At 45.8% G+C, this 20,638-nt stretch overlaps 1 protein-coding gene and 1 long non-coding RNA gene across 3 annotated transcripts; one reads left to right on the top strand and one right to left on the bottom strand.

Moving 5' to 3' along the window:
* Positions 1-393: 393 nt before the first annotated feature.
* Positions 394-6,292, bottom strand: LOC115095749. Its single transcript, XR_003857859.1, has 3 exons — positions 5,886-6,292; positions 3,859-3,914; positions 394-618 (listed from the first exon to the last, which is right to left on the bottom strand). It is a non-coding gene; the product is annotated as an uncharacterized LOC115095749 (long non-coding RNA).
* Positions 6,293-6,439: 147 nt separating this feature from the next.
* PPP1R3C (protein phosphatase 1 regulatory subunit 3C) lies at positions 6,440-11,076 on the top strand. Of its 2 annotated transcripts, none has more exons than XM_029609865.1 (2): positions 6,440-6,573; positions 8,071-11,076. In XM_029609865.1, exon 2 carries the CDS (start codon positions 8,072-8,074, stop codon positions 9,008-9,010), a length of 939 nt encoding a protein of 312 aa, XP_029465725.1. In that variant the 5' UTR covers positions 6,440-6,573; position 8,071; the 3' UTR covers positions 9,011-11,076. The 2 variants fall into 2 exon arrangements, with proteins under 2 accessions (XP_029465725.1, XP_029465726.1); XM_029609866.1 differs by lacking the exon at positions 6,440-6,573 and adding an exon at positions 6,591-6,747.
* Positions 11,077-20,638: the final 9,562 nt, after the last annotated feature.

Raw genomic sequence — 20,638 nt, 5'->3', positions numbered from 1 at the left:
ATTTTTTTCCCAAACGCTTCACAACAAGGAGAACCCCTGTGGTTCTCCCACCCAAAATGTCTTGTACTACTTATAGGGACAGGAACACAATCGATGAACCCCCCTCCCCCCACCACACACACACATGCACACACACACACACACACACACACACAAATGCTTTGAGCATAATGTAATAAATCTCTGTTTTATGTACAGTACTTGGAAGTTTTCAGGGGGATAGGGAAATACCAACAGCAGCTGAATGTAATCTGCTTTGAAGTGCTGAAAAGCAAAATATAAATAAATAATTTTTAAAAAAATGAATTAATCTTCCAAATGTATTTGATATTATGCATCAGCCTCTACATTTCAATACTAAAGGCTTAGGCTGCCTTATCAGCAGCTTGGGATAAATGCGTCTGCACCTTTACAACCAATTTTCTTTTTAAGGTAGTCTGCACACAAGCGGTGCCGGTGCAAGGAGTTCAGCTGCCCTACCACGTGATCTCTCTCTCCATGATCTTGCTAATGTACGCATCGTGCCACGACACGCATGTCTTCACGTCGACCGCGGCGCCCTGCCCACTTCTGGCACCCTAGGTGGCCGCCTAGTTTGCCTAATGCCTCCCGCCGGCCCTGCAGACAAGCACAGGGGAGGACAATTTTTACAAAAGTTAAGACGCCAGGCAAAATTCTTAGCAGCTGAGGGACAAATCTTTACAGTTTCACCTTCCCCCTCCCCGTCCCTCTCCATCCTCTTGGGACCACTACCTTGATGCTGGAGTATCAGTGGAGCGTAAGTGCCTGGTAGGGACACCCTTGCCTAACAGCTCTGAAGAGAAGGGTCAGACAAAGAGGGGGCCACCAAGTCCCTCAAGTTCGGGGTTGTGCTACAGGTGGGTGTCCTGGTGACATAAAAATTCATAACTTAAATTCATACTCATAAACTTCTAAATAGACATACATTGGAAGAGCGTGCTGGATTAGTAGACCAAGAGTAATCCATATTCAAGTCACAGCAGGCACTACTGCCTATCCCATGATAGATGATCATTAGCAATTTTTTTTCAGTGTTTTAAAAAATCTTTTTTTTTTTTTCCTTTCTGCTCTCTGCCTACCCTTCCCAAATTGTTTCGCTCCCCTCCAGTGTCTTCTTCACTTCCTCCTTTTCTCTGCAGCCTGGCGCAGGCCGCTCCCAGTTCCAGCGACCCCTGCTCCTCCCAATCCACCTCCAGCCCTATTAGTCACTGTCCTTTCCAACCCTTATCCCCCAACCCGGTAACTTCTCTTCCTTCAGGCCTGGAGCCATTACACCGCTTCCAAGCACTGAACGAGCCCCCCCCACACACAACCATATTACCCTGAAAACACGCAGTACTGATGTCGTTGCTGATTGGACAGGACGTTGTAATGAATGTTTCCTTCATGCCTCTGAATTTGCAATAGTGATTAACTTTTGAATGTCCAGTTCTCTAGTATGCTCATTTACAGTTGAGAGGATGGGCAAGTCATCTTTTTCTCCCGATTATTCCTTTTGCTCTCATGTCCTTTCAGGCTCTCCCCATCCTCTACAGTCATCACCTCTCATGCTTTCCCATCCCTATCCCTTCACCTCTCCGTCCTCATCATCTCTCCACATTTTTTACAGTCTGAAAGCAGCAGCAGGATGGGTGAGGCAGCTGTGGACCCTTCTTCGCTACTTCCCATTCTATCTCTCCGTCTCTTACTCTCATTGTTCCTCTTGGTACCTACTAGTTTTCCCATTCACTCAGTCTATATCCCTCTCTTTCTCTCTCTTATGCCAACCCAAGCCTTCCCCTTTCCCTTCTGTTCTCATTCATTCTCCGACCTCCTATTTTCCCTGTCTTTCAGCCATTACCTAGTTCCATCCAGTCTTGCCCCTAAGCCCTCCATGTCTCATGCCACTCCTTTCCCACTCTCATCTTTCAATCCTTCTCCCTTCCCCCTTCTGACATCCTCCATCCCTCTCCCTCTTTGGCTGTGGTGCAATCAGGCCCAAATTTAGGCACAGACAACTTCTTAGAATGCCAGGGTTTGAAGGTGCCAAATAGTTGAACCAAAGAAGAGCTTGCTGCTGCTTGCTTTAGAGCCGTGTGCCTGCCATTGCTGCTTCAAAGGAGCACTCTACCTGAGCGCTAAAATCTTAAATCCAGCCCTGGGTGTAACATCCTTTCTCTCCTGCCCTCCTGATGCTGCAGTCCCCATCACTAAACCTTCACTGACACTACACTCATCTCCCCGGCCAGACACTGCCTTCTGCACTACCATTCCCCCCCTCATCAATGCTGGAATGCCCCGCCGCTCCACTACTCCCCAGTAGTGCTGCCCCCTCCCCAGCCCCTCTGGATGCTACTGCCTCCATAGCCTTCTGCACCACTGCTCCATTTTTTCCCCTTCCTCTTCTGTTCCCAGAATGCTGCCTCCTGAAGTGAGTGCCTCCTCGCCTCTGTCCGGGACCCATGCCAGTAGCACTGCTCCAAGTTTTATTCAGTGAGGTAACATTTAGTTTGCCAGCAACAATCACAGGAAAAAGTCTCGATTCAGAGGCTTCAAAAGGCACCCAGCACGCTTGGGGCTCCTCTCAGTCCCTGGATCTTTGGTAGGGGTGTGGCACAGCTCACTTCACTTAGTTCTAGGTGAGCAGCAACAGAGTCTCAGGGGAGCCCTCTTCTGCAGTGCCTGCAATGACAAGTTGCAGCCATCTTTCGCTGCACAGGCTACTACTCACCCATCCTGCTGCTGCTTTCTGGGTGCTGCTGCCCCGCAGGCACTGGGGCAGCAGCATACAAGCAGACTGCATGCCCCCGACACCATCCAGGATGGTAGTCTGCATGGCCTTACCCATGGGGCTGACCACGGTGGCTTAGCCCAGGAACTGTTGGCTCAATAGCAAAGCGCTCATGCGTGTGCATGGCCTGCAGCAGGAGTCCTGCTGGTTGCATGTACCATGGCTCAGCTCACCGGGATAGGGGTTCAGCTCACGCACGCAGGCCAGCAGCATCATGCTGCTCCTTCTCAAGCAATTGGCGCTGAGCTTCGACAGCTCACAAATGCAGTTGCTTCCATCTATTCCCCTGTGGACACCCGGCCGAAGACAGCTGGCAGTAAATCAATGGCTTCCTCCATGCCCTGACTGGGGCCTATGAGTGGGGTGAGGGGCGAGGCTGGGAAGGAACTGGGTACAGGAGTGTAGGGGAGGAGAAACAGCTCACTCGCTGCTGCTTTATGCTGCGCTGCCTCTGCACAATTGCGTCCCTTGCAGGAAAGGGACCTGCCAACCCGTTCCCTGTAACGACTGATAAAGACTCAAGTAGCCGCAGCACTTGACTAGCACCTGCTGTGCTAGACATTGGCAGGCAGCTCCCCCCCAGACGGACAACCCTCCCTCGCAGGTGACCCAAGGCTTTCTGCCAAGCTCACTAAAAGGCAATTATGCCCCTGCCTACAAGGCCTGAATGCGGCTGCTCTTTCTGGCCTGCGGCCGTTACTCCTCCTCTCCCCCTCCCCCAGAGGTCACCATTCTTTTGGGGCTTGCAGCTGACCCTGCTTGTTCCCGCCCCAGTGACTGCTGTACTTCTGGCGCACTGCTCTTCCCCTCCTTGGCAGCTGCCGTTCCTTCTGACCCAGGGCTGACACTGCTCTTTCCCACTCCCGTGGCCGCTCTTCTTTCTGGCCCCAGATCAGGTTTCCCACATGATGGCAGATGAATTGCAGGCATAATTTTTTTCCAGCCCTGTACATACACACGTCTTAATATTCCATAGTGTCACAAAAACTTTATTGAACATCAGGATTTAAAAAAAAAAAAAAAGTGTTTTCTCACAAAGCTAAAACAAAAAATGTACTTTTGTATACCTTTACTTATGTCCATCACTCGTCAAGAGTAAAGTGAACGCAGAAAGACCACTGCTCTGGGAGGAGAAAAAAAAAGAGGGTTTGGTGTAACTCAATTTGTTCACTTTTGTACAGTCACAGCATTTAGAAATAAAAAAAAAAAACATACATGAGTTTTGCCCTTAAAATGCAGTTTTAGTTGGTTCAGACACTACTAAACATCATCAAATCCCTTCTTAGCTAATGTATTCCTTCATGTGTATATCAAAGACCAATGTTTGTCACTTTCCAAAAGTGTATACTATCAGTGAATGCCATTCATTTTTTTACTTTCTTTTCTGCACTTATTATCTGCAACATCTCAATCAATTTTGATCAGCACAAAAACACACTTATTCATAAAAACAAAAGCTAATAGTTAAATCAGATCCAACTTATTTCTTATATATTTTCCTTACAAAATCAGCCTTTAGGTTTTTTTCCTAAAAGATGTATACTCCTCTTCATGACTAAGAACATTACTTAATGAATTCCACAAAGATGGTCCTGCCATTGAAAATGCCTTATCCCATGTATTCCTGAAAATGAAACATCAGGTCAGTTCAGAGCCATCTGTTATATGTTGTCCTTCACGCTAACAAAAGTGATGATCATACAGAGAGCCATTTGTGCAACTATTTTTGAAACATTCTTAGAATTCCTTACACCACATGCAAACTCTGTTATCCTTATGCCTGCCTGAATGCCTTATAAATATGACTTGAATCTTAATTCTCATATGACTCAAGGTGAGATGTGAATGCTGGTTTTGTAAAATGAGGTGAAGGCTTGCTCTGAAATATTAAACATAACTTTTGTGTTGCATAGAACTAATAAGTAGAAACTGTCAGTCAAAAAAAAACAACTTGCATCTTGTCACTCCAAGAGTTTCTAGCCTTGATAATAATATACAGGCCGATTCAGTAAACTGCGCGGGAGAGCTGGCACTCTGAGGTGAGCGCCCGCTCTCCCAACGCGCGCCCAGGCCACTCTCCTGGGTGCGCGATTCAGTATGAAAATGAGGGCCTGTGCTAATGAGGCGCTAGGGACACTAACGCGTCCCTAGCGCCTCCTTATTGGCGGAAGCGGCAGCTGTCAGCGGGTTTGACAGCCGATGCTTAATTTTACCGGTGTCGGTTGTCAAACCCGCTGACAGCCAAGGGTTCGGAACACGGACGCCGGCAAAATTGAGTGTCTGTTTTCCAACCTGTGGGCCACGGACATATTTTTAATTTTTTTTAAGATTTTAAATTTATTTTAAATTTTTGGGGCCTCCGACTTAAAATCGCTATGATATCGCTATGATATTAAGTTGGAGGGTGTACAGAAAAGCAGTTTTTTTTCTGCTTTTCTGTACACTTTCCCAGTGCCAGCCGAAATTAACTCCTGCCTTTGGTAGGAGTTCATTTCTGAGAGTAAAATGTGTGGCTTGGCTGCACATTTTACTTTCTGTATCGAGCGGGACTAACTAATAGGCTCATCAACTTGCATTTGCATGTCAAGCACGCTATTAGTTTCGGGGGGGGGGGGGGGGGGGAGGAGTGTTGAACGCGGGTTTTCCACGCATTATTTACCCCTTACTGTTATAAGAGGTAATAATAGAACGTCAAAAACACGCATCCAAATGGGGGCTAACAGTGCTCTCGGCCTAAGCGCACCATACTGAATCGGCCTGGGGTGAAAGGACAGGAGCTTGGGAGCAATTTTCAAACTGTGCACAGAAGTGTTAAGTCTCATACTCCCACTCTTGCCTTCTTTAAATCCCATCTAAAACCCCACATTTTTAAGGCTGCTTTGAAATCTTAAGCCCGATTGTCCACCTTCAACCTCTTTCTAACATGAACCCTTGTCTTACTATATGAAAGTCCCCAAGTTTCTAGTCCAATATGTTTGTCTTCATGAGACTGTAAACTCTGTTGAGCTGGGACTGTCTCTTATGTGTTGTTTGCACAGCAGCACTGCATACACGAGACAGTGCTATGGCAATGTTAGGTAGTGGTAATAGTTACCTTTTTACCTTTGAAAATCGATTCGGAAAAAAGTACTTGGGCTGCACAGACCTGCAGCTGCTATTTAAACTTGTGCAAATATGTAGGCTTGTGAGGGCTAACCCCGTCCTCAGAAATGCCTCCGCTCTCTGTGTAGCTGGCAGTGTGCATACACATACATGCAGACAGGACGGGGCAGGCATAAACTTTACGCGCAGAAACGGCTTTGAAAATGGCCTTTTTCTGTATCGCTGCAAGCACGATACAAAAAAAAAGAAAAAAAAGGGATCACAGCACAGCCCCTCCCATTCGGAGAGAGCATTTCTGTTCCCGCTAGCCTTGAACAGGGAGCGCAGGCACAGATTTTAGGCTGGGCAACGCCGTTTTCGTGCCCTTTCCTCCCACTGACCCCGCTGCTCCGGAGTCCAGCCTGCCTGCACGACTATCACGTTCTCGCTGTCAGACTCCCCACGGCAAAGCTCTGCGCGGATTGCTTGGCAGCCGCCCGAGCTGCCCTGTGATTGGCCGCCGCCGGGCGTTCACGTGAAGCCAGCCGAGTGGTTAATAAGCTGCCCTAACAGACTGCGGCTGTTACCAGTCTGCGAGAGGCTGAGGCTGGCGGTGGGTGTGGGCGAGGCAACCAAAAAAAAAAAAAAAAACCCCCCCCAAAAAAGTTGAGAGCTGAAGTTCGGGTTTCACCAACGTACAGGTAACCCTCTGCAAAAACGAGCAGCTCCCAGACGGTTTCAGCCGGATCGGTTCGATGAGCGGGGTTGCTGCGTAACCTCGGCGAGAAAAGCGCCCGCGCGCGCACGCACGCATTGTTCGTTCATGCCTTGGTGCGGGACTAGAAGTACGCAGCAGGCGTTTTCAGCCGGTGCAGGTCTCTGCTAATATTCAAGCATTTACACAGCTTTCTGTGGCTTGTATTAAAAAAAAATAGTTTCTTAACCTGCAGACTTCTAAAACTAATCTGGAGCTGTGTTTGATGCTACTGTTTTTGCCGATGTGCGTTGCAGGTCTCTCCCTTTTTTTTTTGTTTTATACAATCGGTGGTACAAGTAGTGCATGCAGGACGAGCATGGTAGCTACCCTCGGGTGCAGAACGGAAGCGCAGTTCGTCGCTGAAGCATGCATGGCGGTGCTGTTCATAAAACTTGCCCAGCTGCAATATAGTTATACCACTCTTTATAATTAACTGAATTTAACTCCAAATTGAACTTTCCCTGCTATTTTAACTTTTCTTTGATTCCTGTAACCAGTTTGGCTTCTGTTTAGTCCTGTGATTATTACTGCTTCACTTCCAATCTACAGAGAAGCCAGGAAAAAGAATTAGGAGTAACACTGGAAATACGAGTTGATCATGTTTTTGGAATGTATTAGTTATATTATATCAAAAATAAATTCTCTGTTCATTGTGTGCTTTTGGCTAACTGCTATAACATATAAAACATCAATTCTTACAACTACTGTAGGAAACAGTTCTAAAATATAAAGATAAATTTAAAACAATGCAAAGTTTCTATAACTGAATAAATGGAACTGCATAGATGGTGGAGCCCCTTTTATTATTTTGGCATCTATATAGCACCCAAATCCAGGCCACTTTACAACAAATTACAGGTACAATGAGCCCCTTTACAGTCTGATTTAGATACCTGAGGCAATGGGAGATGAAAGATCACAAGAACATCAGAAGCAGGATTTAAAGCCAAGCCTCTTGATTCTTAGTCTGCTGGACTAGTCACTAGGCCATCTGCTCTCACTCCATTAAATTTTGCAAAAAGGAGTAAGCTTTGGTAAACTTCAGAAAGAGAGATTGAATAAAGAGATTATTTTCTTTCCTTACAAAATTAGCAGAATTTATAAGACATGAGTACAGAGAATATCCCAATGATTTTAATGTTTTCATATAACATTACAAGCAAATTGTGTTTACCACACCTTACAGGCAGTATTTATGCTTGCTGTTAACCATGACTGATGGCATATTGTTCTTGATTTAAATAAGGAAGACTGCCATACTTTGAGCTATTCAATCAGCAGAACACCATGAATAATTTAATGGAGAGTGAATTGCATGCATAATAATGGTTTAGCTGTAATTCACCAAAGCTTCAGTTGCATGCCCAAAACTATATGTCAAACACAGAAAAAGTATAGTGGTAATTATAAAGTTGTCTTCTGTTTTTTTTTATCATTTCAGAATGATACAAATTTTAGATCCAAGACCTTTGCCACGTTCCATCATGCCAGTTGATGTAGCAGTGAGAATCTGTTTGGCCCATTCACCCCCTCTGAAGAAATTTCTCAGCCCATATGATGACTGCAGAAGAAACTTAGTGAACCGATTCAAGCCCCTGAGGCCCTGCCTAAGTTTAAAACGCGAGTCTGATTCTCGTAGCAGTGAATGGCGCTCCAAGAACAGGAACAAGAAGAGAGTTGTGTTTGCGGACTCTAAAGGACTTTCTCTTACTGCAATACATGTGTTTTCTGAATTCAAAGAGGACCCAGAGCAAGAACTGCAGTTTGATTTGACGGACCTAGAAGATATCACAGCTGGATTAAAACTGCATGAGGAAAAAAACTTGATTCTGGGCTTCACTCAGCCTTCAGCTGATTACTTGGCCTTCAGAAACCGCCTGCAAAAGAACTTTGTCTGTCTTGAAAACTGCACTCTGCAGGAAAGATCTGTTGCAGGGACCGTGAAAGTGAAGAATTTGAGCTTTGAAAAAAAGGTTCAGGTTCGACTGACCTTTAACACCTGGAAAACCTACATTGACATAGACTGTGTTTACATGAATAATGTTTACGGGGCTTCTGACAGTGACACATTTTCCTTCGTCACTGACTTGCCACCAGGCATTCCCACCTATGAAAGAATTGAGTTTTGTATTTCTTATGAAAGTGAAGGCCGCATCTTCTGGGATAACAATGAGGGAGAGAATTATAGGATAGTTCATGCAGAGTGGAAATCGGATGGTGTGCAAGCACCAGTTGCCAAGGCGGACAACGCAGCCTATAAAAATCAGATGCAAAACCAACAGATTGACTTTGATCAGTTTGGCAGCCCAAGGACATCAACTGGCCTTTTCCCTGAATGGCAAAGTTGGGGCAAGGCTGCCAGTGCTGCACCTTACTGGTGACTGGAAACACTAACCAGCAGGTTACCTGCTCAGCACAGCTGAATGCTCTCAACATCTTTAGCATTTCACACATATGCAGACTTACCTTGGAAACTTAAGTGCTTTTAGGGTGCATCTTAAAAGAAGAAAAATGACCATTTGGGAATTTAACATCAAAGCTTGAATAAAAGACAATTGTTTGCAAAAGCTTCAGTGGGGAGAACATAGCTTTAAAACGGTTCAGTCTGTTGCATACTGTAGAAATAGTATCTGTGCTAAATACAAAATAGCTTTCCACTGCTGACTTGCAGAAATGCAGAGGAAGAAAACAATAGCGAAGGCAGGTTTGCAAAGATACTTAATGGTGTTTGAGAGAATTTCAGGGACTCTGTGGCGATGGCATTCGAAAAGAAGTCCCAGCTTGTCTTGTGCACAGCAGAGCATGGAGAGGTGGAGGTGCCAAGATTCATAGGGGCAATGCCATTTCAGTATCTTAAAATAAAAAAAAAAAAAAATAAACATGTTCTGGAAAAAAATGCAAAGTAATTTTGTGGTACAGTGTGAGCATTGGTTCAAACAATTATTCTATTTGCAAGCAAGGGTGACAAATGAAGTCAAGTAGAAAACACTACAGCAGGTAATGTATTGCCAGATTTTGAGAGCTGGTCTTTTAAAATCTACTTAACATTAAGTAAAGTAAATGAAAGCAATGGAGGGAGAGTAAAATGAAAAACAGATGCTGTTTGTAAAAGCATTTCTGTTGCAAAATACTGCTGTCAAATTTGTGCAAAGAAATACTAGAATACCAAAAAATATATTTCTGTAGTCCGCTTTGTACAAATTCATTTCTTGGGGCTCAATGAATGATGTATTTGCACTTAGGAAGCAGATCAATATCTTTTAAAGCAGGCTAAATATAGAGCATGTTCTAGCAGAAACATATTGTGCCTTTTGGGGAAAAAGTAGAAGCCAGAAATCCCATGCAGAACCTGCCTCTGAGCTACTCAAAATTGCAAACACTAAGCGGTAGATGGTGTACACACATGCTGTCATCGTCCTGCATAAGCTAAGCACTAAGCCTGTTCATTTAGCCAGTGCGTGAAACAAGTATTACAGCTCAAGGGAATGTGAAAACTGCACCGGTGCAGCCACAGTATTTTCCATAACTCTGCTTTCAGAACCTGTCCTCCTCCTTACCATAAAAAGTACTGTGAGTGAGGGGGAGTTTTAAACAGCAAGGATGTATGGAAAGAAGTGAAAGAAGACGGAATCCTTGAGAAGAGTCTGGGGAAGTCCATTTCAAGCCTGGGCTTCAGACCTGCGCAGGTCCTGTGGTGTTTGATTTTATGACATATTGCACTCTTCCATGCTGTTGTGCATCCAGAATGCCTTTGAGAGTATTCAAGTAAAGTAATGTGAATGTCCTTCATATTGAAGGTGATTAATTTTAGGTTACTTGGGTATTGAAAAGGACAGGGTTGCCATTTTGGTTTCTCTCCATAAAGAAGATGTGACTAGGTTAAATGTTTTGCACATAAGTAGGAACAGTCTTGTTGTTTGCGCTTTTCCATTACTGCCTTTTCCTTCACTTGGTTTTCAACTCACAGATGCTGATTGTGCACTTTTTTTCTTTTGATTTTACAGATTTCAGCTGAACTGTGTATTTTTGTACTTTAATTGTAATGGCTGGCTCACCATTTTATGACGTGTACGCCTTGAGGCTGTAAAGATTATTCTGTTTCCTCTTCCCCCCCCCCCTCCCCCCCGCCATGAAATGGAGGAGGGGAAAATTCTGAATGGGATGGGGTGAGGCAAACGGCAGCGCTTACTCAGGATGACACATTTTTGTACTTTTTGATAACTGTGTTGACGTGAGAGGCCACATCCCAGGGAATGCCAGTGTCACTTTATGACAGATTTGGGCTCTGGAGGCATTTTATGCAATGCAAGCAGAAGGTGAATAGGGGTGGGCGAGACTGCCCTTTTCTGTTCCTTGCGCTCTATTTTTCTACTGTGCTGGTTTATCACTGTACAAATGAACTGATCCCTCCTCCCCCATAAAAATAAATCCATGGGTTTTTGACAAAGTGAGTCTGTTTTTTTTTTTTTTCCCTCTTCCAAATCAAACACAAGTATTAAAACTCTATTTCTAGCTTGCTCATCACTTTCAGCAGTTGTAAAAGAGATACTTGGAGGGAAAACGATGACTGCAAGGCCAATCCACTCTGCTCTTTTCTTCTGCTGCTGCATTACTATAGTCTCTGCTTCTCTACTCATTTTCCCACTTTTTAAAAATTCTATCACCTCCATGGGGAGACTTCAATACATCAGCCAACCTTACGCTGAAGAAACATTTTCTTATGTTACAGCTGAGTCTATCCCTCTTTTGCCCTCATGCCATAGCTCCCTTGGTTTAGAACTCCATTTCCAGTGAAGCTCTGCTTCCCTCTGAACTATGTGAATGTCTATCCTATCTCTCCTGTCTGTCTTCTCCTCTAAGAGTATACACATTTAGGTCTTTAAGTCTTTCTTCATAGCTCTTATGGTGCAGGGTCAGTATCAAAGGGGTGGCTCTGTGGACAGTCTCCACACTGTCTCTATATCCAGTTGGAGATGTGGTTACCAGGGCTATAAATGCTTGGTGAGGGGAGATCTTACCAAAGATTTGTACAGAGCCATTATTGTTCCCTTTTTTTTTTTTATTCTGCTGCTTATACGCAGTGATAGATAGAGCCAGATGCTGCCCCTAGGCGCTGTGAGTGCTGGTATCACGCAGCCACCCTCCTCGCCTTGGCGAATCTCCCGTGAGCTCTCCTCTGTGACCCTCCCCTGGACCTCTGCTCCAGCGATGCTGTCAGCATGGGCTTCTAAGCTTGCATATGCAGGTCCTACCTGCTTCAGTCAGAGGACTGTGTCACGGGGATGGAGGGGTGAATGGCAGCCACATCTTTTTGGTGGTCCAGGGCAGCAAATTTGCCATCTCCCTTACATTTTGCATTTCTAGACGTAGGCCTAGAATTGCCAAATCGATTCAGATTTTCAGGACAGACCAATCCAATCCTAGTTTTACTCTACTACGTGCATGGACTTGTAATTTGTCTTTTCTTAGGGAATGCACTAGGGAAATCAGCACTACAAATCCCTGCATGCATTGTAATAAAGGCAGGGCTGAAACAGCCTGTGCTACAAATTTGGAACCAGTTGGCCACCCTCCACAGGCCTAGTTATAAACCCTTCTTCCCCTCAAGTACACGTTAGCATCCCCCTGGCACGCAACTTTGATAAAAGCTGTTTATACATAGACCTTATACAGTAGGTTTTATTTCTGTTCATAAGGAGCACTTTTAGATCCACAGGTGGTTTTCACTAGTAGAATATTTAGTTCAGTAAGATAAATTAAATGTACTTTGCTAATTTCAAATTAGCAGATTGATAACATTATTAGCTTATTGTTTTATATTTATAATTTGACTTTCCACTATTTGTGCACGAATTAAGGGACAACAAATATAAGGAAGATAATTTTAAAAAAATCCTTCTAATAAGCTACATTCATCATGGAACTTTAAGATAAAAAATTAACTGCAGTTAACTTCAAAACTATTGACGTTTATCTTGGAGCTTACTGTTCACTGTATGAGTATGCGACTGTACACAACTTCCAACCCTCCCGCAGATGGCCTACATTTTGCCACACACAAGAGGAGACCCGCTGCCCGAACCACCCTTCAACCCTTCAACCTGGCACCATTGCTGTAGCAGCATGGAAACCTTTCTTGTAGCTGCAGCTGCTGTGTTCCATCTGTGCCATCCAACACCACGAGCATGTTCAGTTCTCACGGCCAGCAGCTCCAGTATGCTGCTCTTGTGATGCACGAGACCAGTGAACAGGATATGCTGGCCATGAGATTTGAACATGCTTGCAGTGCTGGTTGGCACTGAAGGAACAGAGTGGCTGGAGCTGTAGGAACGGCTCCCACTGTTCAATATCCTGTGCCTTGCTCTGATCCTTCTTTCTCCCCATCTTTAACAGCTTATTAGACCATATTGGCCTAAAACTATTATCAGGGCACTCGGGCTTTACCTCCCCTCTGGACAGCTCACTCTGCATCCTCTTCTGGGCCTGCACTTTAAAGGGGCAGAGTGCCAGGTAACGAAGAGGGTGACATTCAGCAGTACTTAGCTGGATAAGTAGCGGCGGCTGAATATTCAACCCCACTGAACGGTCGCAACTTAGCCGAATAGTTATCCAGCTAAAGATTTAATGAGCTAATTGGCTGTTGGAGTGAGGAGGAGGGAGCTGGATGTTATGCTGTTAACTAGGAATGTCCTAAAATTAGCCAGATAAACGTATCCAGCTACCTTTAAGAGAGCCATAAATATTCAGCGACCCATCCATGCCACTGAATATATGGACTGAGCTGAATAAGCTTATCCAGCTAGCTCGTAAAACACGACAGCGGCTCAGTATCTACCTCTAAATGAATAACTCAAGCCACTGGCTTCGTATATGGGTGCCCAAGGAGAAACAGAGGAAAGATGCAAAGGATGAGGAGAGGCAGGAGGCTGATGCTGGGGATGGGGGGGAGGAAACAGAAGGCTGGGAAAATGAGGCAGAAAGCAAAAAAAATCATTACGGAACTTTTGATGTTGATTCTGCATTTTCTGGTGCCCTAAGTCTCTGCCCTCTCCTCCCCAGTGCATATTGAAATCTCTGGCTTCTCTGGAATTATTTTCTGGCAGTGACAGATCAGAGCTCTTCTCCTGACCCAGTCGCTTCTCTAGCTGCTGGCATCTCTTCTCTTCCATTGGCTTGATTCAATGAACAGATGCTTTTTGAATCACAAGGGGGCTCTGCAGTTTCAACAACTGATCCTTTGAACTATGCAGGTGGAAAAGGAGAGGCATGAGGGGCTAGAACAACTTGGTTAGGGTTGTAGAGCTGTGGACTCTCACTGCTGGGATATGAAAGAGGGAGGTAAGAGGGAGGGGGAGAGAGAGACTGGAGCAGGGTCGCTGCTTCCATTAGGCAAACTAGGCAGTAGCCTAGACCATCAACCCTTAGGGAGTGATAAAATTGCCAGAACAAGTCCCTGGCTGGCAGCAGAAAAGAAAGAGCAGAAAGGCCCAGCAGAGCCCATCCTGACCACGGTGAAGATGCAGGGCTACGGGCAAAGCTTAACCCACCCTGGTGGAAGAAGGCAGGGAGAGGCCTGGAATGAAGGAGCAAGCAAGGCTGTGTGTTTGTTTGCGTGAGAGAGTAAAAGTGTGGTGTGTGTGTGTGTGTATGAGTGAAAAAGGGATTGTGTGAGAGAGAGGGAGCCTGTGAGAATGTGTATGAGAGAGGGCTTGTGCATGTGTGTGTCTGAGAGAGAGGGAGCCTGTGTGAAGATATGTTTGGGAGGGAGCCTAAATCATGGTCGGTGGGGTGGTTGTGAGAGGGATCCTGTGGGGGTGAGTTGAGGCTATGTGTATGAGTGAGAGAAGAGAAGGAGAATGTGTGTGAGCAGGGGCGGTTCTAAAATGAGGAAGGGTGAGGTGGCCACTTCAGGTAGCAAAATTGTGGAGTAGCAAAAAGGGCTCCCAAACATGCTCCTCTTGCACCCACCTCACCAAACGCATATTTAACACCATTCCCACGGTGGGCTTGCCACCACGCACAGGCTGGAAGAAGAGCCCCATGGTGGGGCAGCGAAATGATGTGCTTGCAGGATTCCCCAGCAGCAGTGCAGTGAATTGACACAACCACAGGGTTCCCATCCCTGAGGGTTGGAAGAAGAGTCCCTCAGTGGCACAGTAAAATGACACGCCCACAGCGTTCCCAACTCTCCCCGGTCCTGAAGTTCTCTGGTGGCACAGTGAATTGACATGCTCGCAGGGTTCCCAAGCCGTTCAGGCCAGAAGAAGAGCCCCGCGGCAGCACAGTGAAAGGACTCGCCCACAGGGCTGAAAAACAGAAGAGGCCCAGTTCCTGCCATCAGCACCTAATCAGCCAGCAGCCAAAGAAAATAGGAGGCTCTATCTGCAGCCAAAGAAAAGAGAAGCCCAGAGACTGCTGGCTGCAAAAGGAAATGAGGGGCCTTGGCTGCCTGTGAGCTCATCCCACCCATAGTCAAAATAGAAAGGAACGAGACTGCTTGATTGACAGCACATATGAATGAAGTAGAGGGAGAGTGTATGTGTTTGTGTGTGTGAGTGAGAAAGCATGTGTATTTATGAGAGAACATATGGTGTGTGAGAGAGAGCATATATGAGAGCATTTGCATTTGAAAAAGCATATGTGAGCATGTGTGTGTGAAAGGGTATGTGTGAAGAGCATATGTGAGCATCTGTGTGTGTGAGAGGGCATGTGTGAAGAGCATATGTGAGAGCGTGTGTGCGTGAAAGAGAATGAAAGCATCTGTGTGTGAAAGAGCATGTGTTAGCAACTGTGTGTGAGAATTTGAGAGCATTTGTGTGAAAGAGCATCTGTTAGCATTTGTTTGTGTGAGAGCATCTTTGTGTGTATGAAAGCATGTATGAGAATCTGTGTGTGTGTGAAAGATAATGTATCAGCATCTGAGCGTGTGTGTGTGAGAGCACGTGCAAGCATATGTGTGTGTGAGAGCATGTGTGAGCATCTGTGTGATTATGTGTGTGAAAGAATGTGTGTGTGAGAGCATCTCTGTGTGTTTGTGTATGAAACAGTATGTATGTATGTGTGTGTTTGAGAGGAGAAAATTTCCCTTCCCTTCTCCCTGCAGTAATCCATTGCAATCTCAGAGTGACTGGAAATCAAACGTTCCCAGGTATGGAAAATGGGAATTTTTTTTGTATCCTTAGTTATAATTAATGTGTTTTGCTTGATGTGTCTGCTATTTTGAAATATGTTATAGATATTTGGGAAATATTTAATAATTTGTTTTAATTTTTAATTATTGGCTGCTATTCTATTCATCTGCTGTTTTTGAAATATTTATTCTTTTTTATAACTATGTTTTTACTATTATGATTCTTGCTTTATATTCCTTGATTTTATTATTGTGAGGAATGGTATTTCTGTTTTTCCTTTGTTGTACTGAATACAATCTGGCTTGCTGCAGTTTCTAGTTCAGTTTTTGTCTACATGTTTCTTTTTAAGCTTTATGGTCTCTATTATTTGATAAGGGTTGGTCTGTGTTCAACATGTATGATCAACATGAGATATTCTATTAGTGTGTAGTTTCTGTGTTGGGACCTATAGCAGCCTGATTTGTTCCATTTTCCTAATAGTAGGTGTATTGGAGTTTAGGGTGCAGTGTAATATTTATAGCATTGCCTTTTCATAGTTACGGTATTTACTGTTTGAGTGCTGGCAGTTAGTGCTCTTTTAGGATGAGTTATTTACTGTATTGTAGTTTTAATTCAGTTTACTCTGGGTTTCTGAAGGGCAAAGTCCACACCCAACATGCATTACACATACACAATGCCTAATACCATATGCATTATAAGTGAGTTTTTTCCTTTTCTTGCAGGGTTGCGATAATTTGTGATATTTTTACCTCAGAAGACAATACTTTTAATGTCTTTTTTCATGTAAAATTGGTTCGTGTAAATGTAGAATTTGTAACTGTGTGTGGTGAGAGAGGTGGGCATGAGCACATGCTGTAAAGTTCACCCAGGCTGCCTAATGCCCTTACACTGGCCCGGAGAGTGTATGCCACACAAAGACCCCCACTATTCACCCATCTCCCACATCTTCAGGGGGAAATGCTAGGGAAAAGGCGTGAGGTAGGTCTTAGGGTTCCTGGGAGTGTGGCAGTATTGCCAGCTTCTTATAAACATTATTGTTGAAGATCTATCTGCCACTCCTCTGGACACTCTGATCCCTGATTTCACCCTTCCACAGCATTTGAATTAACCGAAAGGGCCAGACTACAAACAGACAACCCCCCACTCCCGTGCTGCTTGATGATATGACTTGTGCCATGCCTTGGTGGGGAGGAGTGAGAACACCATCTCATCCCTTTCTCAGGCAGCAAATTGCCTTGAGACCCCCTTGTGTGTGAAAATGAGAGAGCATATGCACGAGTGCCGCGCCTTCATTGGCGCCGGGGAGGAGGGCCTACAGCCCTTTAAATTTGCGCACGATCCTGCGGCTCTCCCCTTTTCAGCGCGCCGGCCTTAGAGCCCCAGCGGCGATCTGAGGCCTCCAGCAACCGGAGAATCGCTCCTCTCCCCCAGCATCGAGGCCCACCCCTTGCGCCGTGACTGAGCCCGAGAGAAGCGGCTCACCTGAGAAAGAGAGACCCCGCCTGCACCGAGGCCTACCGCATGTGAATCGCACCAGCTGAGTGAAACACGAACAAGCAAAAGCTACTCAGCAAAAATAAGAGGTGAAAACTCCAGCGAGACGCCGTTCAGATCCACAGTGCCTGCTTCTGCCTCTGCAAAGTAAGATTCGCGCCGACCCTCCGTGCTGCCCATCCACCCTCCCTGGGCTCTCCAGCCTCCAATCAGGAGACGAGTGCCGCTCCTTCATTGGCGCCGGGGAGGAGGGCCCACAGCCCTTTAAATTTGCGCACGATACTGCGGCGTCGCGCGCACGAAGGAGCGCAACAAAGGGGCCCTTTTGTGCGCCCCTTCGTGCAGCCCCTTCGGACTGCCCTGAAGGACCCCTGAACCACTACCCCGGTCCCACCGTTCATCATTCTGCAGTTCCCTCTGCCGTGAAGTATCGCTACCTGACAGCCCTCAGCCAAGACCCACCCGGATCCAGGAACCTCAGATAACAAAGACATTGCTACAAAGAAAGTTCTTCGCAGCTACAATCTGACTACTTACAACGGGACCATCTCCCCACAACTTTTCCTACTACTGCCACCCAACACGGACACTCGCCACTCGGTGAGCAATTCAAAGTACACCTACTGTTTCCTCATACCTGTCGCTATATGTACATTATTTCACTGTATGTTACTTGCTGTATGTAACTTGTATGCTGCACTGTATATTAACTACTACTCCATATTGCAGCTTTCTCCACTACCCTCCTCCTCTTCACCTCCCATATCCCCACACTACCACCTGACTACTAGCGGTGCTAATATGGCTGCCTACGCAATCCCCCGCATCCACCACCCACTCTCCAGACTACCTCCCCCTCCCCTCCTTCCCCGCCACCCCCCCCCTCTCCGCAAATCCCTCATCCCCATCCTCACCTCGCCTCTGACCCAATTCCTTGGTCTCACCACCCTCTCCATTATACTTATTAACGCTCAATCCCTATCCAAAAAGACGCCAATCCTTAATGACATACTCACGGACTGCACACCAGACATCTGTGCAGTCACCGAAACATGGCTCAAAGACTCGGACACCGTCCTCATAAACCAACTCCCATCCACCCTTTATGACATCTTCCCTATCCACCGACCCAAAAAAAGAGGAGGTGGACTCCTCCTAGCAGCCAAAAAATACCTTGACCTTAAACCTATCAGCATAGCCGCCCCACCTAAACTCGAAATAGGTCTTTTTAGGGCAGATGCCCTGCAAATTTGTCTAGTCTACGCCCCCCCCTACTATCCTTGAGTCTAACCCCTCTCCCCTAATTGAATTTGTTGTAGAATGGATAAAAACCGACACCCCTTCCATCATTCTAGGAGATTTTAATCTCCATGTTGATTCTCTCCCCCCCCCTCTACATCCTGCGAAACCTTCATTCAATCCCTCCTTGCCATAGGCTTCCGCCAAATCATAGCATCTCCAACTCACAAAGCTGGCCATACGTTGGACCTGATGTTTATCAACTCTAGCTTCCAGACCACCAACTCACCAACCTGTACCCCAGTGCCTTGGTCCGACCACTGCCTCATTGAAGGCCGACTCTCCGTGAAGAGACCCCTTCCAAGTAACCATACTTCTCACACTACCATTATATCTAGAAAAACTTGCCCCAGTGACGAACTTACAGATGCACTAGCCTCTTCCCTACCTAGACTAATCTGCTCAGACCCTGACACAACCATAGCGTCCTGGAATAGCCTTACAGAAGACATTGCCAATAAACTATGCCCTCTCTCCGAACGAGTCATAAATACCTCTGCGAAACCCTCCAAGCCCTGGTACACCCAAGAGCTCAAAATCCTAAAAAGCAACCTCAGACAGAAAGAGAGAAAATGGCACAAGGACCCAACCCCGCAACATTCCTCCAGCTACAAAACAGCCTTACACAAATACAGACTATCTACCCTCAAACACAAGCGAGACTTCTATGCAAAAAAAATCCATGACTATAAATTCAACCCCAAAGTGCTTTTCTCCTATGTTGCCAGCCTCACCACCCCTATCCCACCTACCATACCAGACTCTGAGGCTGTAGCCAAATGTGAGGAACTGGCCAACTATTTCCAAAGCAAAATCTCCAACCTCCTCTCCAGATTTCCCCTCCCCAATCTCTGCTCCCCCACCAATCTACCCTCTGCACCCTCTTCATCCCAACCCATAATGGCCACACTTGACTTTACCTCCTCTAAGGAAATAATAAGCCTCCTTCGTAAACTTAAGCCAGCCTCTCACCCCAACGACACCATCCCTACCAAAGCTCTAATAGCCATCCCTAACAGCATAGCCAGAACCATAGCAGATATTATCAACTGCTCCCTCACCCATGGGATGGTCCCAGACTCACTCAAGCACGCTGTTGTCAAACCCCTTCTTAAGAAACCCTCCCTAGACCCAAAAGACCCATCCAATTTCCACCCCATCTCCAACCTCCCTCTCATTTCCAAGCTAATGGAAAAAGTTGTTAATTCACAACTCATGGATTACCTTGAAAATCATGCTATCCTCCATGTTTCCCAATTCGGCTTCAGGAGACACTTTAATACCGAATCCTTACTCCTCTCCCTATCCGACTATCTCCTCAGAGGCTTGGGCCAAGGCCACAGTTACCTCCTTGCCCTCCTCGATATTTCGGTGGCTTTTGATACCATCAGCCACCACACCTCCTGACAAGGCTAGAAAGCATTGGCATCTCAGGAATAGCTCTCGCCTGGTTCAAATCCCATCTCTCAAACAGAAAGTTCTCTGTTAAAATTGGAAACAACCTTTCTGCCTCACACCCTTTACAACAAGGAGTCCCGCAAGGCTCATCTCTCTCCTCAACCCTCTTCAATATATACCTCACCCCTCTCTGCCAGCTCCTCACTGACCTTAAACTCAAATTCTATCTCTATGCTGACGATGTTCAGATCATCATTCCCATTCACAACTCTTTATCTGATGCCCTGGAGCACTGGGAAAATTGCCTTGCATCCATCAACTCCCTTCTCACCAACCTTCAGCTTGCCCTCAACACGAACAAAACGGAACTCCTCCACATCTCCTCGCAACCCCCCGACCTTCTGCCTAACGACCCCAAACTTAACCTTCTCACAGTTCAACCCTCCGTTAGGGACCTCTGAGTTCTTCTTGATCCCAATCTTAGCATGAAACCACATATCAACTCTATCCTCAAAGCAGGCTTCTTCAAACTCAACGTTCTTAAGAAACTCCGACCCCTGTTATACACCCAAGATCTCCGCACTGTGATCCAAGCCACCCTCACCTCCAAAGTAGACTACTGTAATGCCCTCCTCCTAGGGCTCCCCTTGTCCTCAATAAAACCTCTCCAATTGTTGCAAAATGCCA

Source organism: Rhinatrema bivittatum, chromosome 7 (assembly GCF_901001135.1).
Source record: "Rhinatrema bivittatum chromosome 7, aRhiBiv1.1, whole genome shotgun sequence".
Taxonomy (NCBI): Eukaryota; Metazoa; Chordata; class Amphibia; order Gymnophiona; family Rhinatrematidae; genus Rhinatrema; species Rhinatrema bivittatum.
Note: the sequence above shows the minus strand (reverse complement) of the source record. Positions and strands in the feature narration are given on the sequence as shown.

Excerpts from the sequence above, each read along its gene's own strand:
- PPP1R3C (XM_029609865.1), top strand. The coding sequence starts at position 8,072 with ATGATACAAATTTTAGATCCAAGACCTTTGCCACGTTCCATCATGCCA.